Raw genomic sequence first — 22,502 nt, 5'->3', positions numbered from 1 at the left:
GATATGGGGATCATTACCTGCAGGGCTCAGGGTGGGCACAGATAAACCCTGACCCTGCATGGCTTTCTCCACCTGCATCTCACCATGGCTGGGGCTCCATTTGGGGCTGGGGAAGGCACAGTGTGCCCTGAATGGGACAGGGCCATTCAGTAGTGATGCCCCACAGTTGCAGGGCTCAGGGATGCAGCCAGAAGCAGAACACCCCCCCAGCCTGGCACTTACAGCCATTCCCTGCATTAAGACATTTCTGAGCAGCAGCATAATGGAAGTGGGGCTCTGTCCCATCCACAGCCTAATGGGCTTTTAGAGAGAAACCTTCCATCAGGAGGAAAACCTGCTCTGGTGAGCAGCCAGGCACTAACAGCAAAGCACACAGCGAGGGGCAGCAAACCCACACTGACACAAACATGGTGCCACATGGCCAGCTGGAACCATTTGGCTGGGATAAATCCCACAGAGGATGGAAAGGATGCAAGTCAAACATGACCGGAGGGCTACAAAGAACCAGCATGGCCTACATACAGGAGCAAAGTAAGCAGCCATGCTGCTAATTGGTCCTCATCAAGGGCAAGGAAAAGAGCACGCTTCCCAATGCCAAAATCCAGCACAAAGCCACCCACGTCAGCACCATGACCCCAGCACCAGGACTGAAGCCAAAGCCACCTGTAACACAAAGACAGCTGCAGTGCCCAGCACCAAGTGTGCACAGACTGCACGTGTCAGCACTGCTGTGCAATCAGGTTGTTACTGCTCTTTCTTAGGTCACCTGGCTCTTTCTTACCAGGCTGTGCACGTTTGGAAAGCTGCTGTCCCCGAGTGGATTCAGCATTGCTGCAAACACCTCCTGGGATCATCGTGGGTTGTGGTTTAGAACCTCCCTCTGAGGGCACATCGTCTGCTTGCCCAGCAATCGTTGGTACAATGAACACAACCCCTGGCTGGGGACTTCAAAGCACCTGGAAACAATCCCCCACATTGGAGAGTGCTTGGATCTCATTTATCTGCCACCTGTTATTTGACTCACACCAGCAAACCCATCAGCTGGGGAGACCAGGTGGTCCCCAATGCCCTTTGGTGCCCCCAGCATAGCACACACACACACACACATGTGCACACTCTGGGTTCAGAGCTGCTGGGCTGTGTTGCCCATTCTGGACTGGGACTGATGGGAACGATGCTCTGCTTCCATCCATCTTCCTGCAAAGGCAACAACTAACCAAGACCTTGAGCTTAAAATCAGAAACAAGATGGAGCACAGGTACTTATTTTTAACGAAGGGACCTTCATTAAGCCAAGAGTTCTTTTTGCTTAATTTTTTTCCAAAACGAATGCCAAGTCAATCATGTAATGCAGGCAGGAGACATTAACTCTTTATTCATATATTGATTTAGAAAGGCTTAGTGAGATAGGATTAATGGATTTGATGGTCAGGAAGGACTGTAATCTTCTAGTCTGACCTGCAGCAGAGCACAGACCTGCTCTTTCTGCAGCCCACCAATCAAGGCAGTTGCAAAAGGGCTTAGCTTTTAATCCACGCCATGGGGAGTCCCCAAAAAGTCACTCCATCCTGGTCCAACACCAGCATCCCTGCTGAAACCGTGCTCTGCTTCCACTAGTGTTATGCCTGACTTCCATTCGCAGCCCGCTCCTGTTTCAGGTGCAGTTAGTTTAATATTGTTTGTTTTAAATACATCTTCAACATAAGAATGACTCTTTTACTCAGGGCTGCTATAAAAGTTAACAGTGGGATTGGGAAAGCCCTCAGAACCACCTGGGATGGATTCGTTTCCTTAATGGTTTCAGCATTACATCTGTGTAGCAGAGACCAAACCCTTCTCCATGGAGGTACAAACCAAGCACACCCACACAGTGCCAGTTGTTCATGTTCCTCTTGGCTGCCTGCTACACTGCAGAGACACTGTGAGCAGCTCAGCACGGAATGGGAAAGGAGTGAAAAGCAGCCACAGAGCGGTACGGCTTTGTTTGGAGGAAGAAACGGGCAGTCCCATTAGCAAAGCATGTCAAATGTCTGAGCCCAGCTCTGCGCACTGCTTGTCTGAGATGTGGTTAGCTAAGGACTCTATGATGTCAAGGAGGAGTGGCTGACTCAGGGAGCGGAGGTTTGGCAACTTGGAGACCTTCAAGGAAAAGAAAAACAGAACAGAAAAAAAAATAACCAAGAAATTAAAACCCTCCCCAAATGGCAGCTGATGTGCTGCTGTATTAGCTCCCCGCCGCCCCACTCAGGTCAATGTGAGGTGTGGAACCACAGCTGTGCAGCAGGACACAGCCCACACCACTTCCCATTAGTGCACAGGAAAGGGAGGGGAGCACAGCAGAAATGCTGATCCCAGCACAAGAAAACAGTAATTACTGCTCATAACGACAATTCTGCTGTTACTGGATGCAAATGAGGCACTCTCTAAAAGCAGCACCAGGCACAGCATTCAGCTTTGAAGTCTGTTTGTCTCCTGTCCTTCAGATCATATGAACCAACAGAGGATGGGATCTCATCACACCCAGAGCTGTGATACCTCAGAGCAGAGCCACGTGGGTTCTGCTTTAATGCCTCCCACAGCCCACGCAGGAGCAGCAGCCAATTGAAACCTGTGCCACATCAAATGCATGTGAATCTCCAGCAATCTGTATGGTCCTGGACACAGCTCTGCCTTCTTCATGCCAGCAATCCCTGCTCCTGTGGTTATCAGCGCCACGTCAAGCCCTGGCAGCAGACACTGCCCACAGCCCTGCCTGCATCACTGACACCATCCATCACCTCAGTGCACGCAGCTCTCCTGCCACAATCCATGGAGATGTTCTGAGCATCTCCTGAAACCCAGGAGGGAAACTGCTGAGAACATCTTCAGAGAGAGCACAGAGCAACAATGCCTGAGGGCAAAGCCCTGGGAGCAAAGAGACACTCATAGCCCTGGTGGGAATTGGGCCCTGCAGTGGTAGGAGCAGATCGGGGCTGGTGTCAGAGCACAGACAGACATTTCAGAGCAGCACTTTTATTGGGGCTTTGGCATAGAGCTGACACACAAACACCTGCATACACAGTGCCCCAGGGAGTGAACCTCAGGGAACAGCTCTTCCATTGGAGTTCTCACTGTGGGGAAAACTCTTTTGTGCTTTAAATCAAGGACAGTGCAAACCAAGGTGGGGATGGGGAGCTCACAGCAGCCCGTCTGAGCCTCACTGCCCAGCTGGGCTCACACAGAGGGAACAAATCACCTTTCAGAGTCTGCGGCGTGCAAAGGAGCAGAGCAGCAGGCATTCCTGCCCAGCCACAAAGCGCTGGGCCAAAAATCACACACCAGAGCTCCTCAAGCCAAACACAAACATTGCATGATTACCATTTCTTGCACATCTGCTTGACAGCCTCCCAGCCACATTTTGATGAATGCTGTTCTAACAGGCAACAGTTTGAATATGAAACATCTCTACGTATTCTGACTGGTGATGATGAACACAATTGAGTAACACCCTGCACTTCAGGTTCTCTTTTTCCTGATATGTTGCAATATTTGTTTCCCTCAGCACATTCCAGTGAGCATCGCTCCAACCTGTCTGCCTTCCTGTGGCCTCCATTGGGAAGCAGACAGCCCAGCATTTCAGCTCTCAGGGATTGCAGTGTGTTGCCCCAAAGCCAAGAAGCCATCCCAGCCCCTGGGCTATGTGCAGTGGGAGCCACACTGAGCTGTGCCCCTCTGCAGGACTGGGGGACCAGAAGAAAACACAGCACACAAAGGCAGGGCTGCAGCCTCGTGCTGAGGTCCCTCGAGCAGCTTTGGGACTCCTGGATGTTCATTCTACTCTCAAAGCTTTTTATGCACTCTAAGTGATTTCTGGATGTACAGTGCACTGAGTTCAAGTGACTGAGGGATTAAACAAAGAAGCTGAATACCCCTCTGAATGTCCAACCTTTAGATGCCATCTGGACATAGCAGTGCTTTTCAAACTTCAGGCATCAACAGAAGGACTGGGAGATTAAACATACAGAAGACAGACCCCTACCTGAGCACTACCCATGGAATCAGTAGGTATGGGGCACCCAGAAATCCTAGTTCACAGTCTCTATGATTTACCTCCAAATGTCAGCATTGCTAACAGTTGTGCAATGAGCTGGGAGACTCACGGAGGGATCCTCTCCCATATGAACAACATGATGACAATCCCCTCATTCTCCCCAGCGTGGATGGAAATATCAGCACGCCAGACTTGTGACTCTTCCTATCAGCCATGCATCCAGACATGGAAACCACAATGAGCCCAGCCAGGCCACGCTCATCTGCCTTCTGAGCACATGATTCCTGCACTCCCATCAATGGAGAATGCTTCAGCAGAACTGTGCCCAGCACACTCGTAGCTACTACTGAAGGAGAAATGTGCACACACTCAATCCATGCCAAGCTTATCTTCTTGTATGCACAAAAACCCAATGATTGCATGGCACAAAATTGGAAACAAGTGGAAATGGAAGCGATTCTGTTTTAGAAGGTCTTTGCATTTCCAGACTAGGATATTCTAGTCTTTTATTTATTGTTCATGTGAGAAGCATGCCTAGCAGACTCGTCAGCAAGTGCCAAGGACATGCAGCCATGTCTCAAGCTGTCTCACATGAGGGAGAATGAAATGGATTCCTATGTTAATGTGTCTTTAACCAACGCAGTGACAGAGGACAGCAGCTCTCAAAAGCCCCAGAAAAGATGCAACCAACCTTGGTGAACTGGTGAACAATGATGTGCAGGCAGTGCCTCTTCATGTCCAGCGCCTGGGTCCTGTCAGCTGCCTCCAAAATCTACAGCAAAAGCAAAAGTAAGATCTTTCCTTGTGTGTTGCTCAGACGTACAGCACACAAACACTGCTCTGACTCATAGGAGAGAATTCCTCCGAGCTACAGAAACATCGATGGTTTTCATTACAAACCCAAATCTTTTCTAAACTAATCAGAGGTAAACTTTGCATCTAAGATGTGTGCAGTCTTCATGAGAGGAAACTGCAGATCAGTTTCAGAGCCGGGTTCCCTGAGGTGCTGCAGTGAGACTGCTGTGGGCAGGAGCCAGAAGCAGTCTGGGCAGGGTTTGATTCTGCTCACGTTGCAGAGGGCTCTGTTTCCTACCACGCAGATGGCTTTGCTATCACAGAGTACTTCTGCTGCCTTAAACTTTGTTGCCAGATCAGCAGTGCTGTTAAAACAAGAGTAATGTCACCTGCACACCATTGCTTTGGTTACTATTGAAAAGAAGGTACAGCTCTGAGCCCAGCACTGGCAGTGCCACGTTTACCCCACAGGATGGGAATAAGCCTTCAGACACAGGGCAATGCTGCTCGATGGAGAAAGAATAAACCCCACACCCTGTGGTTCAGACCCTCAGGCTTTCCTGTATGAAAGTGAAGCAGCTAATTAAAGCTCGCTGATGGCAATTACCTGGAGCACGTTCTCCACCGTGACATTCATTTCCAGATTCTGCTTGCAGTATGCTTGCAGTCTGTTGTTGGAGAAGCCGTAATAGTAAGGTGCAGCAAAGAGGTAGCTGTTAATCTCATTAAGGGAAAAAACGTACAGCAAAGAAACAGCACTGGTGGTGCACACAGACAGAGGCTGAAACGCAGCTCTTGCTGTTAATGCAGCCCTGACCATCCCCAGCCTGCAGCCAGCAAACCAGAGCTGAGTCACTGTATGTGCACCTCATACAGATGCTTCAGATTTAAGGATACAGGGAGTCTTCAGGAGGCATGTTGACTTCTCCATAATAAATATATCTAAGCATGGATTCAAACGCTTGTTTGCTGGGAACCATCTCACCTATAGAAATATTCACCTGCCCGTCTTCTGGCATGAAAGAACGGAACATGGCTTCAAAGTAACTGGAAAAAAGGAAGTAAGAGTAACATAAAGCATTCTGCACAGGGGTGGTTTAAGTCAGTGCTGTTTAGAAGCAGCTGTTAAGCACTGCAGCCCTCAAGATACAAAAGCAGGAGGTAACCCAGGCAAAAACATGGCTGAGCTGTGCCTCGTATGTCTGTAATACTCCAGGCTTAACCCCCATCTCCCATCAGCACTACCTGAACTTTGGCTCCCTTTCCTAAGAATTGGGACACACACTGCTTAGATTGCTGTCTAATTTGCATTAATCCCAGCAGAAAGCTGAAAGCATTATGAACCTCTTTGCTATCCACAGGCTGTGACTGCCAATCACACAGGGCTCCTTCTACAGAGCTGTGAAATGTTTCTGGTATAATACTACAGTAATAATACTAAAGATCATGACTGGGACTATGAAGAAACTGAGACAGTATCTGAAATAGAAATGTTACGCAGATGTTTAACGTCACACGGGCATAAAGGTGCAGGTATACAGAGCACACATGCCAGTGGTAAACCCACTCAACCCCAGTGTAGTGGAGGGAGAACCTCACTGCAACGTGAGCGACTTGGCTCTGCAGCAAAGCATGGGAACAATCTACTCTCTGTTCTGCACCATTTTTTCCCCAAGCCCATTCATAACAATAGGTGAGAAACAGACTCAGATTTCACATGGTTTGAGATGAATGTTCACCATCAGATCTCCATCTGAGCTCAGTGGACATGTGCTGCTTCCCACTTCACTTTATGCTCAACACCACTTTTCCTTCTTGTGATTTTACAGCTCCTTTCTCTTGTAGTGCACTTTCTATGCTTACAAACCCTCCAGAGAGTCTCTACCATTTTCATTTCCTCCTCTCTTCCCCTGCTGGGTATCAAATTGAAAAATATTTCATCATTGTGCTTTATGACACTTAAGGAGCAAAGCTGCAACTTACACCATATGTGGGTACAAAGCTCCTCCCCGGCCTCTACAAGAAACAAGCTGCCCCAGCAGCTGCAAAGTGCAGAGTTCTACACATGCAATAACTTCAGTGGTTGTAATGAACAGAGACTCACCTGGAGCGGGCTGCAAGGATAGCCTTGTGGGCTGGCCGTGGGTGGCCATCCAAGAGAAGGATGATATCACAGAATTCAATCCCACCTCCTTCCAGGTAAGCCTTCATGTCCTGAATTAAAGAAGTTCCTGAAAGTCAACACAGAAATAGTGAGACACTGCAGTTCCAGCTGTGTAGGTGCCATGCCCTCTTTCCATGCCCTCCTTCGTTTGGTACCCCTGGGCTGAGCAGCAACCAGGCCCTTCCACCCCATCCTGCAGCAAAAGGAGCTTCATCCTTCCGCATCACATTACTGCCCATCTCAGAGACATACCCAGCAGCTCTGCCATGCCCTGGGCAAAGCACTAAAAGGTGCATTCTATAGTCCACTTTTTTTCCTACACTCCATTTTTCCTCCCACTCCTCTTTGCCAGCCCCCCACCAAAGGAGATGAAAACCTACAGCTTGGTTACCTTCTACCCCACTTAAACTGAAGGCCTACTGCCTTTTCTTTTAACCCTTTTTTAACATGTCTTTCAATTCCTTCTGCCTCGTCCCTCTGATCACAATCAGGATATTATGCTGTGAGAAGAACGTGAAAACATTTAATGTGATTTTTCACCTATTGCAGTGGGGACAATACTCAGACTGAAGCTCAGAGGGGAAAGAAATGGGCTGTTCTGCCTTAGCCTGGGATGCAGCCCACAGCAGTTCTACCAGATGAAGAACTGCAGCTCTGCAGCAGCCTCCCCCTTAAGCCACCTCCTAGACTGAGCAAACCCCCAGCAATCAAAGCCCCACAGCTGATAACTCAGTAAGGCACAACAGTTACCTATGTCAAGTGGCTGGTCGGAATGTGTTCGAACAGGAGGCTGCTGCTTCCTCCGGACAATCTCCACTATGAGGGATGAAGAAAGATGCTCAAACTCCTTCATCATTATGACCTGATTAAAATGTGACTCTTTCACCACAAAGTTCAGGCAGTGTTCCTTTAAACAGAAGAGTAATAATAATAATTACTGTTTCTTGCATGAAGTCACTCTATAGAACATCCGTGTCATGCTGGGTAACAGCCAGCCTTTTCCTGAGTTCTGCCCATGGATCCCAGCACTGGAATTGCCAGAGCTTCTCCTTACGAAGCGACCACCTCAGCTCCTAACCTGAACAGGAGATGCAGGACAGTTCTACATATTAAGAAAAACCCCATTAAGAAATAACGAGGAAAAGATTAATTGATTCCCATCTGGCTGCTCTGATGATTTCTAAAATAGGAAGCTCAGGAGATGAAGCAAACTGAGATTGGTTGCTCCTACACAGCAGTGCTTTCCATGATTAGAACCCAACATCTAATCAGAAGGGTGGAGAGATCTTAACTCTTCAATACTACTCAGTAATGGTACAAGGAGCTTGAAGGATTTCCAGGAAATGGTGTAGACTTTGCCCAACCTCTCCTGACAGGGCTGCAAACAGTCTGAAAGAGACCTTGCAGGCTCTCATGTGCCAAATCTGCTACAAAAATCCACGTGGGAGAAAGGTAACAAATGAACCAGACCTAATGCTGAACGGTGAAGGGAATGACAAAAAAAAAGCAGCCCATTTGGCAGTGCAAACCAAGGCTTTCCCTCAGGATATTTAAATAAGCAAAAAAAATGTAATCTGTACCAGCTCACCATAAGGTGAGTCCAAAATTAGGCCAAGGAATAATTACTAATTTCCATTTTGTGTCACAGTGAGTTCAGCTGCTATCTACAAGGATCTGTGTGGGACCCATCGGAAACCATGCTTTAAATAAAGCCTGGGATGCCAGGAAGAGCAGCCTCGTGCAGATGGCACTCAGCCACAAGGAGCACTGGGCACTGAGAACCAGGATGCCAACCCAAGAGCATCCTGACCGAGTGGAGCACTGTGGAAGAGCCCCTGTTGCCCTGCTGGCAGCCATGCAGCCTGCTGACCTGCTGTCATTGGCAATGCATCCATCAGTGCTGAGATGCTCCACAGTCCTACGCACCAAGGGCTGTGCCAGCATGCACGTAACTGCTGCTGACTGCTGTGCTCCTGGATGCCTCTCCTTTGCCCACATCCAGTGCACAGTGCCCAAGGAAGTGCCGATGCACACCGGTTTGCATAACCCCACTCTGGCTGTAAGCATCAGCTCTCTGGCCTGTTCTGCACAAGCTGTCCCAGTCAGCACTGTGTGATTTTGCATGTATTGCTGGTCTTGGGTGGAGAGCTGCTTCTCTGCAGCTGGAAGCAGAACTGGCTCTGGTAACTCTTGGTGGGATCACAGCAGCAAGAGCACGGTCTGAAGGCTGTGGGTATCAGCTCTGCATTTCAGCAAGCGCCTCAGAGTCCCACCATACAGAGAGCTGCCAACACTGATTTTCAGATCAAAGGTCTAAGAACTGAGTTTGGTTTTCCATCAGATCAGGTGAAAGAACACATTAACAGGCTCAGCATTAAACCCCGTGACCAGAAAATGCACTGCTTCCATCTCACTACAGTGAGAGTCAAATGGGGAAGAGACAAAGTCACTCTGCCCTCTCTATCTTCCAGGACAGACATGCAAAACTATCACTCATTGAAAAAGCCTGTATAATATTCACAAGCTCCTGCAGTACAATCCACACCGACACAAACTCAGGCAGCCGTAATTATAGGGGAGAACCGAATTTGCAAAGCTGACAAGCTTTTGCAAAACATTAATTACATCAAAATTGTCTTTAATTTCTTATCAGTTACTTTGTATGCAAAATGCGATTACCTTGAGCTGATCCAGCTGAAGCTTGTTAGCATTTTCACACACAATGAGCACATTCTGCAGATCCACAGATGCTTCAATATACTGAAGGCAGAGCTGTTCCAGGCGAGAGAGTTTGAAGTTTAAGGCTAGTTTGTACACATCCATAATGAGCAACACATCCTGCACATGGCCTGAAAGCACGAGAGAGAAAAGCCCTTTTCCATGGCACCAGAGTTCACCGAACAAAAGGAGAAACTTTCTCCAAGCATTTCTTCTGACTCAACCCGAGCGTTCAGAACAGCGCGATGGGCAGCAATTGGAAGAGTGTGTCTATGGAGAATAAAAAGTTCCACTGCTGCCCAGATTAAACCAAGGGCGGATACTGAAAATAAGAAAGAAGTGATCTCTCAAAATGGAGGTGTAAAAGAGCCACCTTGAATGAGTTTCTGGGCCAATGTTTTTCAAGCACATGCAGACAGTTATGGGACACGTACAGACCAGAGGTCAGCCTAGAAGCTGAGGTTACACAGCACAGAGGGGCTGTGGGGCCTGGGCTGACCACTGCAATGGGGCCATTGAGACATCGCCTCCAGAAATAACCCTCCAGTCTTTGCTTTCCTCACAGGGGATCTCTGACCATCTGCTGTAGCTACATTTTGACAGAGAAAAGCCTTCTTGCATGCTATTTGGCTTCCCAGTGTCTAATAAGGAAAATCCCATTTGATAGGCGTGCCAAGTGCCATTAGCTCAGCACAGAGGATCCCCCAGGGCAATGCCCCCTGAACCCAGGAGCAGACAGGAATACACAAAGTCAGGGTGGGAGCTTGGGAGGATCCCAGCAGACTGGTAAAGCTGCAGAGAGGTAAACACTGGGGAGAACTGGGGAGGCCAGGGGGGAGGGCAACCTGCTGCAACAAAGGGAGAAGCTGGGTGTGATAATCCTCCTTTGGTCTGAACCTTCCTGCAAGGAACACACCGAGGATTAGGGGAACAGCTGAGAGCTGGGTCTGGTAATGTCAGCAGAAGCCAGTAAGGAGGTTCCCTCATCCTCATTAATTAAGCTTTGCAGGGAAAGCTTTGGAACAACTGCATACAAATTAATATTTTACTGAAGATGATCTTTTCTAGAATAGAAAGATCTCAAACCAAAGCTGAAGCAAAGATTCCAGTGTTAGAGCTGATGCACCTCCATTTGAACACCTGTGCTGTGCAGCCTCAGCTCCCTTTCCTCCCCCAGCTGGAGTTCCCTCTGGGTGCCCCACTGCCAATCTCACAGCACAACAGCACTGTACCAGGGCCAGGAGTCAGATTTGCTGTGCTGGAGCTGAGAGATCTCTGGCAATTACCTCCTGGCCTCCAACTGCTTAATAACACAGGGATCTTCAATGTGTGCATCTAATGGACTTCTTGAGGCACTCCCTTGTCTGGGCATTTAGAAGAGATGATAGATACTGGCTTTCTTGGCCTTTCAGTGCAGCCCTAGTTTGCAATGGACCAAACAATAGCAAAAAAACGTTTGCTGTCAGTGCTTATCCTGCTGCCCTACCTTTGCGAGGGTATTTTATTTTATCTGTGTACAGAAACTGCATGAGCACCTCGAAGGGCTGCGCTTCAGCCTCTCGGATGGGCACTTCCAGCAGCGGCTGCAGGCGGCACAGTTTGACGTTGCCACCAATGCCATCCTTCTGACACGCTGCGTGTCCCTCATCTTCAATGTCTTGCTTCGATTTCTAGTGAGACAGGAAAAACACTCCAGCATGGCAACAAGGCTGCATTAGCACCACAGATTACTATCAAACCAAAGACCCTTCTCATCATTGCACAGTTATCCAAAGACCTCATTATCTTCAAAGTTATGCCCAAGATAACAAGTAGTCCACGTGCACTACAATTCCTGTTTGTTCCATGCCATGTGACAAACATGGATGGGAACAAAAATGAACACCTGGATCAGTGAATGAATTTCACTGAGCTCACATTCTGTCCCAACAGAGACAGCATCTCTACTTGGACAAGGCAGAAGAAAGGTGCAGAAGCAAGTTCCACAGATCCCTGCATTGCAATGGCAGAGCTCAAGTGCTGCACAACAGTATTTTAAGCCGCTCTGTTACTTCCAAGTTTTGCTCTGACAGCCTTTCCTGGTGAAGATGAAGCTGTGGGGTGGCTAAGCAATGAACTGCAGAGCAATGAGACATCCATATGTCTCACTGTAGGTAGTGTGCTACCACATGCTGAAGGACAACAGCAAGTTTTTGGTGAGAAGCTGTGAGTAAAGCTGATGGATAATGCTCCAAACTGCAGAAAAATCACGTAGTATTGAGGTAAAAGGCAGCCAGCCTCAAAACCTTAATCCTACCTTCCCTCTAATCTGTCTAATTATCCTCTTTATTTTACAGGCCCAAGAGCATCTTAGGATCCTACATCTGTCCCAGCAGATACTGTTTTCTTCCTAGCAACCTGATTTCCCCAACAGAGCACAGTAAGCATCACCTCACCGCACTGACTTCTCATGGACGCTCACCTGTTTCAGCCTCTCCCTTGCCTGCATGATTTTCTTTTTCAGCCACTTACAGCGAGCCGTCACAATCGCGGTGTGTCCTCGGACCCGCTCCTCCTTCTGCCAAAGGAAGGAGCAGAACACCCATCAGACATTAATTCCCAGATCACACAGAGGCGGCAGATGGCAGCAGCAGCAACCCGGGCTGTACTCCAGATCACCAAACATTTACTGCAAGTTAGAATGAAAGGCAGCCCTGCATCTGCTCCTCACATCCAGGTGAAATTCAACACCACTTTTCCCCAAGGGCTGAGCAATGGCAAACACCATTTGGGAAAGTCTTTGTTACGGTCGCTGAGCAGAAGCTGCTGCACAGGTCCTGTTGTGGGCCTTGCATCTCAGCACTGCATCTGATTTCATTTTGAATGGTAGTTTTCAAAATAACACTCTGCTTGATTGCTGTTGTTCCTCATGATTTATTTATTCTGCACTGGTTCATAATCTGTTCTTTTCTTGAAGCCCCATCTGATCTCTGTACGGTCTTTAGTAACTCTTTAGTTACTTTAGTTTTTTAAGAGAAATAGCAGATGAGTTGAAATTTCTCATCTTTTCCATTGAAAACATTCTTTTTATTCCTCTGTGCTGCTTTTCCTCACTCTATTTTGGTAATTAAGAAGTGGCTCTGGAGGTGATACGGAGATCTGCAGAGCACTGAGCTGCTCCTCCAGGAACCATTTGGGACCACAGAGCTCAGCAGTGGTTTGTATCACTTTCATACTGCAGACTCGCAGAGCTCCTTCTCCTTTATGAAGTTATCAGATTAGTGCAGCTTAGCAAACCAGGGCACCTGCAGCATGATGCTGCTCCTCAGGCTACATTCCCTGGGCACCATCACTGCACGGTTTGCTTTTTGCACGTGCTATATAAACAGTCACAGCCCTGTTGGGACCCTCTCTTCCCATTAAATCCAATGTGACTTACACCAAAACCCACTCACCTCTCCCAAAACAAACTCCAAGTCACTGAACTGCCTGTTTTCCCACAGCCTTCCATAATCTTCATGCAGAGTGCATTTCGGGTAACAGGAAAACTGCAAGCAAGATAAAATCCCACATCAGACATTCCTGTTTGTGTCAGTCACCCATATCCAAAAGCACTTATCCCAGCATCTGCTCAGACAGCGGCTCTCAGAAGGTTTTATCCCATCAGTGTTTGACAGCTGGGTCTGGAGCACAGAGGAACCCATGGGGGCAAAGTGAGCCCACACAGGAGCCTCCAAGCAGAGCTGGATGTGGAAGGACAAGCACAGAATGGAAGGGGAGGTGTGAAGCTGCCGACCCACCTGGAATCTGTACATCTCCCCGCTGCGAATGTTGTTGTCCACCGTCCCACCAAAGATGTACATTGCATCTGAGATAACAGCTGCAGCGTGGAAGAGCCGCCCACTGGGCAACTGGGGGAAGAAATGGACAAAGGGGAGGGAATAAATACAACCATCTCTTCTTCTGACAAAAATCATCTGTAGGAGATCAACGGCGAGAGGTGTAAAATGTTCTGTGTGCAGCCTGAAGCAGCACAGCCACGTGCACCCCAAGAGCAATGCCTACAGGCATCATAGGGTTTTCTCCTATGGCACAGCCACTTTCTGCCCACTGCACATTGTGCCAGCCCTGTGTGCATGCAGGGCTCACCCAGCACAGCCCACACAAACCAAAAGCTGCACCCAAAGCGCTGTGCCACAAAGCAAATATAGCACTGCAGGAGCTGTGGGCTCAGAGCTGCAGCAATGCCCTTCTATGGGCCAGCTCACACATTTCACCCAGTGGCGCAGCCCTCACAAACCAGCACACCCCCATGGGGCACCCAGCCTTCATGCAGTGACAAGTTTCTTCTGGTTCCACCAGGCTGCTGTGTTTTCTGGGCAGCACAACTCCTGAGCTCAGCCATTTCCCTGCTCTTTTATTTGGTTTTATGAATGTGATTCTTCATCTTGCTTTCTAATTCAAACTCTTCCCTCACCCTGATTGATTTGCAGTTCAGAAAGCGGCCTTTTCATTTACAAAACACTTTGTTTGTCTTCCAGCTGTAGCGTTTTCACAATCATCGCCAGAAAGGAAACGTGAATCATTGCAATCCATAACTGAGTCACTCTGTGCTTTGCTAGTCACGGCACTTCTACCTCCAGCACTCAGTAAGAAACCCTATAGCAATGGAGTTTCATCTGCAATGGTTGGTACCAGAGCCCTGTAACAGCACCTTGCCTCAGTACTCACTAATTAATTTCAGCAATCAACGTGAGTCATTTTAAATAGTCGTACTGCAGTCTGGAACTCTGTATGAAGAGAGATGTAAATATTGAAGGACAACCCAGAAAAAGAAACAAAACAGGAAGGCCGTGCACAGTTCATCAAAACATTCTGCAGCCAAATGCTTTGGGAATCAGAGCAGAACTCGGCCAGCATGGAGCTCCCACTGCAACCACAGCTCACACAGCTCTGCAGCCCCACAGCTCCATTGCAGCTCTGCACAGAAATGCAGCCAGAAGACACTCAGAGACAAAAAGAATAAAAGCAGAAAGGTTCGTAGAGTGCAGGAGTGGAAACAGCTGCAGAGAAGCCCTCCAGGCTCTGTGCTCCCCAGTCCACAAACACCAGATGCCAGAAAGTCCCACTCTATCTTGAATTCTTTGCTGGGAGACCTCCCAGGCTGACAAACCAGCTGCTGAATACGTGCAAGCCAAGCACAGTTTGTATGGAACAGGTATGCAGTAATACGTGCAATGCTAGGCCAGCAGTCCTGGAGGCTCCGCAGAGGTAAAAGGTGACAAAGAATTTACAAATCTGAAATGGAGCCACAAAAGCTGCCAGCACCAGCACAGCAGCACAGGGTGCTGCAGTTTCATGGTCTCCAACAGCAGACACAGCCACAGCCCTCTGCTCCCAACCTGTGCACGTTGTGCAGCACAGCAACGTGCAGCCAAGGGCTGGGAGTGCAGCTGGAACAGCACAGGGCTGAAGGATGGAATCTGAGCTCCTTTTCTGGGAAGGATTTTTGACATTTGTGTTTTCTGAACCACTGCAAAAACAGTCTCAGCCCACACAGCAGCACACAGCCCAGTTGGGGAAAGGAACCCCAGGAAATGGCCATCCTCAATCTTATTCACAGCACACACAGGGCTGCACAAAGCCTCACATGAGACACACTGCCCCCAGATGGATTTGGTTCCTAAAGCTCCCATTCTTATCCCCCAGTTATTGTGATCTCCTTACTTTATTAGCAGTGCTGACAGAAAGAATCCTCGCTTCAGCCCTGACATCTCTGCAGCCCTGGGTTACACACTGTGCTCACAGCACACCGACCTGCTTCATCTGCTGAAGTGCTTTCCCTATTTTAGGTTAACGAGATTTGCGAGCTCAAGATGGGATCTTCACTTTCACAGCAGAACCCATCAGCCACCCCTCCTCCCCTCACCACTGCTGCCATGGCTCACATCACCTTTCAGCACTCACTCCTTTGGCATTTCTTGCACCCAGAACCCATCTCAGTACTCACTCAAGCCAGCACAAACTCAAATCTCATCCTGTGGTGCTCCTCGGGGCTCTGATTTGGCTCACAAAGCTGTGCCTTAGTTCTGCTCCTCTGTGCTGCAGGCCAGCAATCATTCAAATAGTTGACATCAGAGCCCTGAGCACCAACTTAGGGCTGTTTCCACCTACATCAAAATTAATTTAATTAAACCTGTGCAAACCCTCACATAAACTCATTGGTTTCAGTATTAACCTCACTAGGAACACTCAGCTTTACTCAAAGTCCTCAGCAAATGAAGCTGAATTGCTGCAAAAGCAGCATTAAGCCAAATGAACATTTCCCACCCCAAACCTACCCTAACCCTAAACCCAACCCTACCCTAACCCTAAACCCAACCCTACCCTAACCCTTACCCTTACTTACCCTAACCCTAACCCTGGGTTAGGTTGGGGGCAGCTTCTGATGCACCTCAGAGCTCACATGCAGAGCCACAGCTTAAGCAGGGCTGCAGTTTAAGTGAGAAGGCTCTCAAACAGGAAGAACACCACAAGCTCCTACAGGACTCAGCAGGGAGTCACTGTGATATAACACAATATATCTTGTTATATCACAAGATGCACAGTCACATCACAGAGTGCCACAGGAGATGGTCCACACTACACTGGGAGCTAAACTAAGGAACACAGGGGCGATGCATCTTTGTTACTAAACGATGCTATGCTATGTCAGCTCATACAGCCAAAAATACCATCAGCACTTGCAGGCCCTTTCCATTACAAGGAGCTTTTCTCAGCTACCCACAATGACTAAAGCTTGTAACTCACTGTTTCCAAGGGTTTTCTTAAGGGAAACCATTCAGCAAAACCACATTCTCTGTTCCTAGATGCGTTACTTTGCTGAAACAGACCGTTTGCTTGGGCCCACCTTAACAAGGAATCCAAAGCACTGAGGATTTCATCATTAAGACCACAGGCAATCAGGAGATATCAGGGGAAAGCTGTGATTTCCTGTTTTCTTTCAAGGCCATTGACAAAAGTTTTGAACAATGCAACACAAATGAATGGTCCCCAAAGGACAAAGCAGAGCAACCACTCCTCATTCAAAATCCCATTTCCTATCTTTCAGATATCAAACCTTATATCCGCTTAATGTGAGTCATGGTAGCACTGCTCTGCTGCAGCACCTCAGACACAAAACACCCTCTGCCCATCACCCACACAAGCCCAAACTTCTCTTATTTGGGGGAGAATTCCATAATAAACATCACTGAGAAATGAAATGAATGCATTTAACAGAAAGGAACCGAGGTGTGGAACAACCCAAATTACGGTCATTTTAATTCCTTTAACCTTTTTCTTTAATAAATCTCGTGTTCTTCAAGACATCTCTCCGGTTTGCTGAGCACAAACTTGGAAAGGTCACAGCTACAATGATCCGGGATTTAAAAAGGTACTTTCTAAAGAGGATGCAACTCTGAATGCTGCGCTTCCTTTACATACAACCATAAAACCACCTGTGAGGTGCTGAATTTCATCTCCTCAAGCAGAATAGGACACCATGGCAGCTCCAGAGGCCACACCTGAAGGCTGTGAGCTCTGGTCAGGGATTCAGTGATGGAATCTGGGCTTTTGTTCCATAAGAACATCTCTTCTGCCTGAAGATACCTCAGTGGTTGTAACTGCTCTGCACAGGGAGACCGTGGCACTCACCCACACGTGATGAGTTGATCCATCCACAGAGCACAGCACAGCGATCCACCCCCAGCACTGTGCCTCAAAGCAAAGCCAGGGGAGCTCACCAACATGCTGAGCTCTCTCCTTGCTGATTTACAACAGAGAAGAAAAGCAAAAAGTTCAGAGCTCTGAGTATCAGAAGCACATGCTGTTCCTGGCTTCAGAAGGCCAGTGATGGCACTGAGATCAGTGCCAGTCCCTCTTCAGGTTCTGCAGACTCTGCCCACTTAACACCAGAAGCGGTGCAAAAGAAGAAAGGATTAAGGAAATGCATCACAGGAACCTGAATGGCATCCAGCTGTCAGATGGGTGCTGACCTGCTTGCACGTTTGCTCCAGCTGTGGTGCTGCTCAGCAGAGTGATAATGCAGAGCTGCTGGAGTCCCATTGCAGAACACAAAACATGTCCTCACAACCCAGCTGCTGAAAACACATTTTAACTCAACAAAAGGCTGCATGGATTCTTTCCCTACATGCCAACAGGGGAATGGTGGGCAGCACTGCTGCAGGGAGGGCCTGGCTCAGGAAGCAGCTCATGGGGGGCGCAGAGCACTGCGAGGAAGCAAGGTGGGAGGAAGGCTCCCATCATCTTCAGATCTGTGTTTGATCCTCACTGATGCAATAATCACCTGTGTAATGGAGAGCCTTCATCCCTGCAGCTCACCACAAAGCCAAGTGCTGCTTCCCCACACAGCAGCCAACACAAACACTCAGAACACACTGCTGCATCAGCTGAACTACCTGCAGATGGCTTACAGTGAGATCTATGAGAATGAGCCCATGCAGTCAGCCCTGCTGTTCCAAAGGCAGGCAGTGTGTGTATGTGTGCAGGCTGCACACAGCCTTCTGTGTTCTGCACACTGGGAGGGCACTGCACTGCCAGCAGCACGAACCCAGCACTGCAATGCCAGCACATCTCTGAGCAGAGCACTGCACAACGCTGACACCCCATCACACAGCTGTGATGGTTGTCACAGGGTGACTTCGTTTCTCATTTCTGTTGGGTAACAATTGGCTCAAAACTTGAATTACAAGATGGAAAGTAAAAGGCAGAAAGGAAAGCTGAATGTTTTACCTCACTGTCAGGGCTGGGCTGGATAACCTCCCATGTCTGTGAGTCCACATCATAGCAGTGCAGCTCGTTGGGCAGCGTGTTGTCCGCTGCACCACCAAACACGTAGAGGTGCCGGTCAAATGCAACCATGGTGTGACCATAGCGGCGCTGGGGGGGTGGGGGGGAGCCCCGCAGGAGGTGCTCAGTGGGAATCCGCGTCCATCTGAGACACCAAACAGGGTGAGGGAGAACAGCATTACAAAGTGAGCTACACAGTCCCACCCACACAGCCCATGTCTTATTTAATCCAGCCATGCAGGTCACGAAAGGCAGCACTGCTCTCAACAACTTCAACTCAAGAAGTGGAGAATGATTTTTGCACTGTGTTACTGTCTGCACTTACATTTTTTCCTTGAATTCAAACTGAAAGAGATTGTTGGTGATCTTCGCTCCGCTCTGCCCCGAGAAGACAAACATCTTGTCTTTGCATACAGCCACAGGAAAATTGCAGCACGAAGGGGGGATCTCACCGCTCTGTTCAATCTGAAAGACAAGGATGTTCAATCAGAAACATGGCAGCACGATGCCACACACTGCAGGACAATCTGCAGACAGAGCACATGAGCAGCATTTGGTCCATTCCAAATGAGATCTTACCTCTTCCCAGCATGTCAGCTCTCTGTCCTGGAGGCCGATTGTCCACATATCGTTCAACCTGTGTTAAGAGACACAAAAGTCCAATTGGAAACTGGTTTTTGCCAGAGTTACATCATGGAGTTTAATGAACAGAGGCTGTATGTTCTCAGCATGCACAGAGTCACAGAACTGTAGGGCTGGGAGGGATATCAGGAGGTCCCCCATCCCAAAGCAGCTCCCTACAGCTTCTTTGGAAGGAATGAGTCTCCACCAGCATAAAACCCAAACCCTATTAGAATCCTTCTGTCCCCCAGCTGGGTGTTTCACCACCACCTCAGCCCAGCTCAGCACCCCTCGAGCAACCTGCACACAACAGCTGCACACAGCAGCTCTGCTTGGACATTAACAAGAAACCCCAGGCTTTGTTCTGTGAGTTTTCAGCACTATCAGAAGGCCTGCAGACCTTCTAAGAAACGCTCATCTGCCAGATTTCAAAGATCACTCGGCATCTTTGCAGCCACGCAGACAACTGGCAATCAGCAAAGATGCAATGTTCAGCACCAGTGCTGCTCTGCAGAGCTCCTGGGGATGCTGCAGTGACTCTGCATGTTGTACAGAGGTGAGATGGCAGTGGCTGGGATGGCACAGGGAGGAAGCAGCCCCTCTACGCACCGTGCATTGCCGTCGTATCCTGCAAAGATCCACAGCTTCTCACTGTACACCGTGGCACCGTGAGCCGACCTCGCCACCGGCAGCCTGCAATGGAGGAGAATATTCCTTCAGCACCCAGGGAACTGCCCTGAGGAGGATCTGAACGAGGTGAAGGGCACAACTGTGCCTTCACACAGCCCTGAGCACAGAGCGACCTTCCATAGGGTGTGTGTCAGAACATCACACCCTGCTTCCATCCCAGAGCTGTCCAGATCTCCTTACCTTCCTTCAGTCTTCCACTCCGTCCACTGTCCGGTTGCAAACTTATATTCAAAGAGATCGTTTTTATTCTTCAGATTGGAATTGGAATAAATGTCTCCAGTATAACCACCTGGGCAACGACAGCTTTGTTAGACAGCCCACAGCATGAATTCTTACAGGTGGGAGATCCTCCACTCCCCCCTGCAGAAGCACTGTGACAATGAGCTCCAAGACTCCATCTCTGCTTCAAAGCTAAAGCTGGAATCACAGCCAGCTGTGGATTTGTTACTGAGTGCTTTCACTGATCACTTGGAGGCTCCCTAAAAACATCATGTTCTTTTGAGATAAAAAAGCACCAGCACAGCTATTATTCCAAACACAGAGCTGTCATCTGCCTTACCGAACACAAACATGCTGCTCCCATAGACCACAGCCGAGTGGTGATACCGCGGTGCAGGTGGGGTCCCCGTGGTAAAAGCCCTGCAGGACATTTAGAACATCAGACAACCAAACATCCCCGCCGTGCTTCAGGCCCTGCAAGCTGTGATGGACACCCAACACAACTGCTGCAAGCGATCTGCCGTCACCGAGCTTTTCCTTAACTACATCAGCCAGGATTTTGTGAAGTACCACAAGATCTGATGGTGTATAAAGATACCAAACGAGGTGCAGAGACAACACGGCCCACAGCGTGCAGAATGGGGGAGCAGAGCCCACCCCTGCCAGCCCTCAGGGCCGCAGCAGCCCACTCACTGCATGGCTCCATGCACAGCTATACTGCCAGGCCGGAGCCGTGCCCCACAGCAGCCCTTGGTTGGGGGTGAGGGATGCATTCTGTCCCCCGCTTTTAGAGCCGGGCTGTTGCCGTGGAGGAAAGCAGCGCTGCCTCCCCTGTCCCACCTGCACCACGAGCAGTCCTTCACGTCGAAGCGCAGCAGGTCGTTCAGCATCGTCTTCCTGCAGGGAGGAAACGGACAGGAACTGAGGCGGCCGCAGCGCTGCTGTGCTGGGCCCTCAGAGCCTCCACAGCCTCACAGAATGACCCGGGTTGGAAGGGACCTCAAGGATCATGTAGTTCCAAACCCCCCTGCCTGGCAGGGCCACCAAACATACGCCTTTACTAGATCAGGTTGCCCAGGGCCCCGTCCAACCTGGCCTTGAACACCTCCAAGGACGGGGCATCCACAACCTCACTGGGCAGCCTGTTCCAGGGCCTAACCACTCTCCTAGTAAAGAACTTTCCCCTAACATCCAACCTAAATCTTCCCTCTTTTAACTTAAAACCATTTCCCCGTGTCCTGCTATTGTCAGCCCTTTCCAAGAGTTTACTCCCCTCCTGGGAGTAAGTTCCCTTCAGGTATTGAAAGGCTGCAATGAGGTCACCCCGCAACCTTCTCTTCTCCAGGCTGAACAAACCCAACTCCCTCAGCCTGTCCTCATAGTGGAGGTGCTCCAGCCCCCTGATCATCTTCCTGTCCCTCCTCTGGACCCTTTCCAAACTCTCCATGTCTTACTTGTACTGAGGGCTCCACACCTGGACACAGCCTCCACATCCTCCCACCCCCGGCTCCCCTCACATCCCCCCCACACCCCTATCCCTTCCCCGCTCCCCTCCCCGCTCCCCCCGCTCCCCGCTCACCCGTTGTCCCCGCCGAACACGTAGATGGCGTCCCGATAAGCCACCACGGTGTGTTTGCTGCGCCTGCGGGCGGCACGGAGCGCTGTTCATCACCACATCACCACATAACACCGCACCTCACCGCCCCCCTCAGCGCCCCGCCGCTCACCGGGCACCCACGAACTCATCGCAGGGCGGGAGGCGGCGCCATCTGTGCACCGTCTCGAAGGGCCCGAAGTTGAGGGTGAGGTACTCGACGCTGTCCGAGCAGCTGTGGTCGAAGTCGACGCTCGGAGCCACCTTGGAGCGCCCCGAGCCGCCCGCGGGGGGCCCGGCCGCCGCCATGGCGCCACCTACACCAAAGGACTACGGCTCCCAGCGTGCACCGCGCGGGGGCGGAAGTTGGCACTGCTGCCGGCAGCGGGAGGAGCTGAGGGGATCGAGGTCTCGAGGTCGCGAGTTCGAGGCCCCGCAGCGCCGCTCGGCAACTGTGTGAAGAAGTGAGGCGGTTTTACACATTAAAAGCATTTATTGCACTCACCTTCCGTCCGGCTGAACGCTGCCAAAGGGGCTCCCTCAGTACAAACAAGACATGGAGAGTTTGGAAAGGGTCCAGAGGAGGGACAGGAAGATGATCAGGGGGCTGGAGCACCTCCCCTATGAGGACAGGCTGAGGGAGTTGGGTTTGTTCAGCCTGGGGAAGAGAAGGTTGCGGGGTGACCTCATTGCAGCCTTTCAGTACCTGAAGGGAACTTACTCCCAGGAGGGGAGTAAACTCTTCGAATGGGCTGACAATAGCAGGACTAGGGGAAATGGTTTTAAGTTAAAAGAGGGAAGATTTAGGTTGGATGTTGGGGGAAGTTCTTCACTAGGAGAGTG

General features: G+C 49.6%; 1 protein-coding gene across 3 annotated transcripts; it reads right to left on the bottom strand.

Annotated features, from left to right (window-relative positions):
• Positions 1–1,348: 1,348 nt before the first annotated feature.
• LZTR1 (leucine zipper like post translational regulator 1) lies at positions 1,349–21,993 on the bottom strand. 3 transcript variants are annotated; one of them, XR_014938740.1, is made up of 20 exons: positions 21,793–21,993; positions 21,645–21,707; positions 20,906–20,962; positions 20,406–20,485; positions 20,027–20,135; positions 19,766–19,849; positions 19,115–19,172; positions 18,861–19,000; positions 18,479–18,680; positions 13,486–13,596; positions 13,141–13,233; positions 12,168–12,263; positions 11,193–11,376; positions 9,668–9,760; positions 7,739–7,895; positions 6,929–7,055; positions 5,722–5,871; positions 5,432–5,537; positions 4,721–4,801; positions 1,349–2,138 (listed from the first exon to the last, which is right to left on the bottom strand). XR_014938740.1 is itself a non-coding variant. In XM_015884827.3 (20 exons), exons 1-20 carry the CDS (start codon positions 21,966–21,968, stop codon positions 2,022–2,024), a joined length of 2,361 nt encoding a protein of 786 aa, XP_015740313.1. In that variant the 5' UTR covers positions 21,969–21,993; the 3' UTR covers positions 1,349–2,021. The 3 variants fall into 3 exon arrangements, 1 of the variants encoding a protein (XP_015740313.1); XM_015884827.3 differs by having other exon boundaries at positions 9,668–9,837; XR_014938741.1 differs by lacking the exon at positions 11,193–11,376 and having other exon boundaries at positions 9,668–9,837.
• Positions 21,994–22,502: the final 509 nt, after the last annotated feature.

The sequence above is a fragment of the Coturnix japonica genome, chromosome 38, assembly GCF_054131305.1.
Source record: "Coturnix japonica strain WE chromosome 38, WE-NBRP24, whole genome shotgun sequence".
Taxonomy (NCBI): Eukaryota; Metazoa; Chordata; class Aves; order Galliformes; family Phasianidae; genus Coturnix; species Coturnix japonica.
The sequence above is the reverse complement of the archived record's forward strand: the minus strand, read 5'-3'. Positions and strand labels throughout refer to the sequence as shown.

What these genes read in the sequence shown, in the direction of transcription:
- LZTR1 (XM_015884827.3), bottom strand. Translation starts at nt 21,968, where the DNA reads ATGGCGGCGGCCGGGCCCCCCGCGGGCGGCTCGGGGCGCTCCAAGGTG. An exon ending in AGCTGACATGCTGGGAAGAG is followed by an intron (nt 19,001 to 19,114) that starts GTAAGATCTCAT and finishes CTTGTCTTTCAG; the next exon opens with ATTGAACAGAGCGGTGAGAT. An exon ending in CAAGGGAGAGGCTGAAACAG is followed by an intron (nt 11,377 to 12,167) that starts GTGAGCGTCCAT and finishes CTGTCTCACTAG; the next exon opens with AAATCGAAGCAAGACATTGA.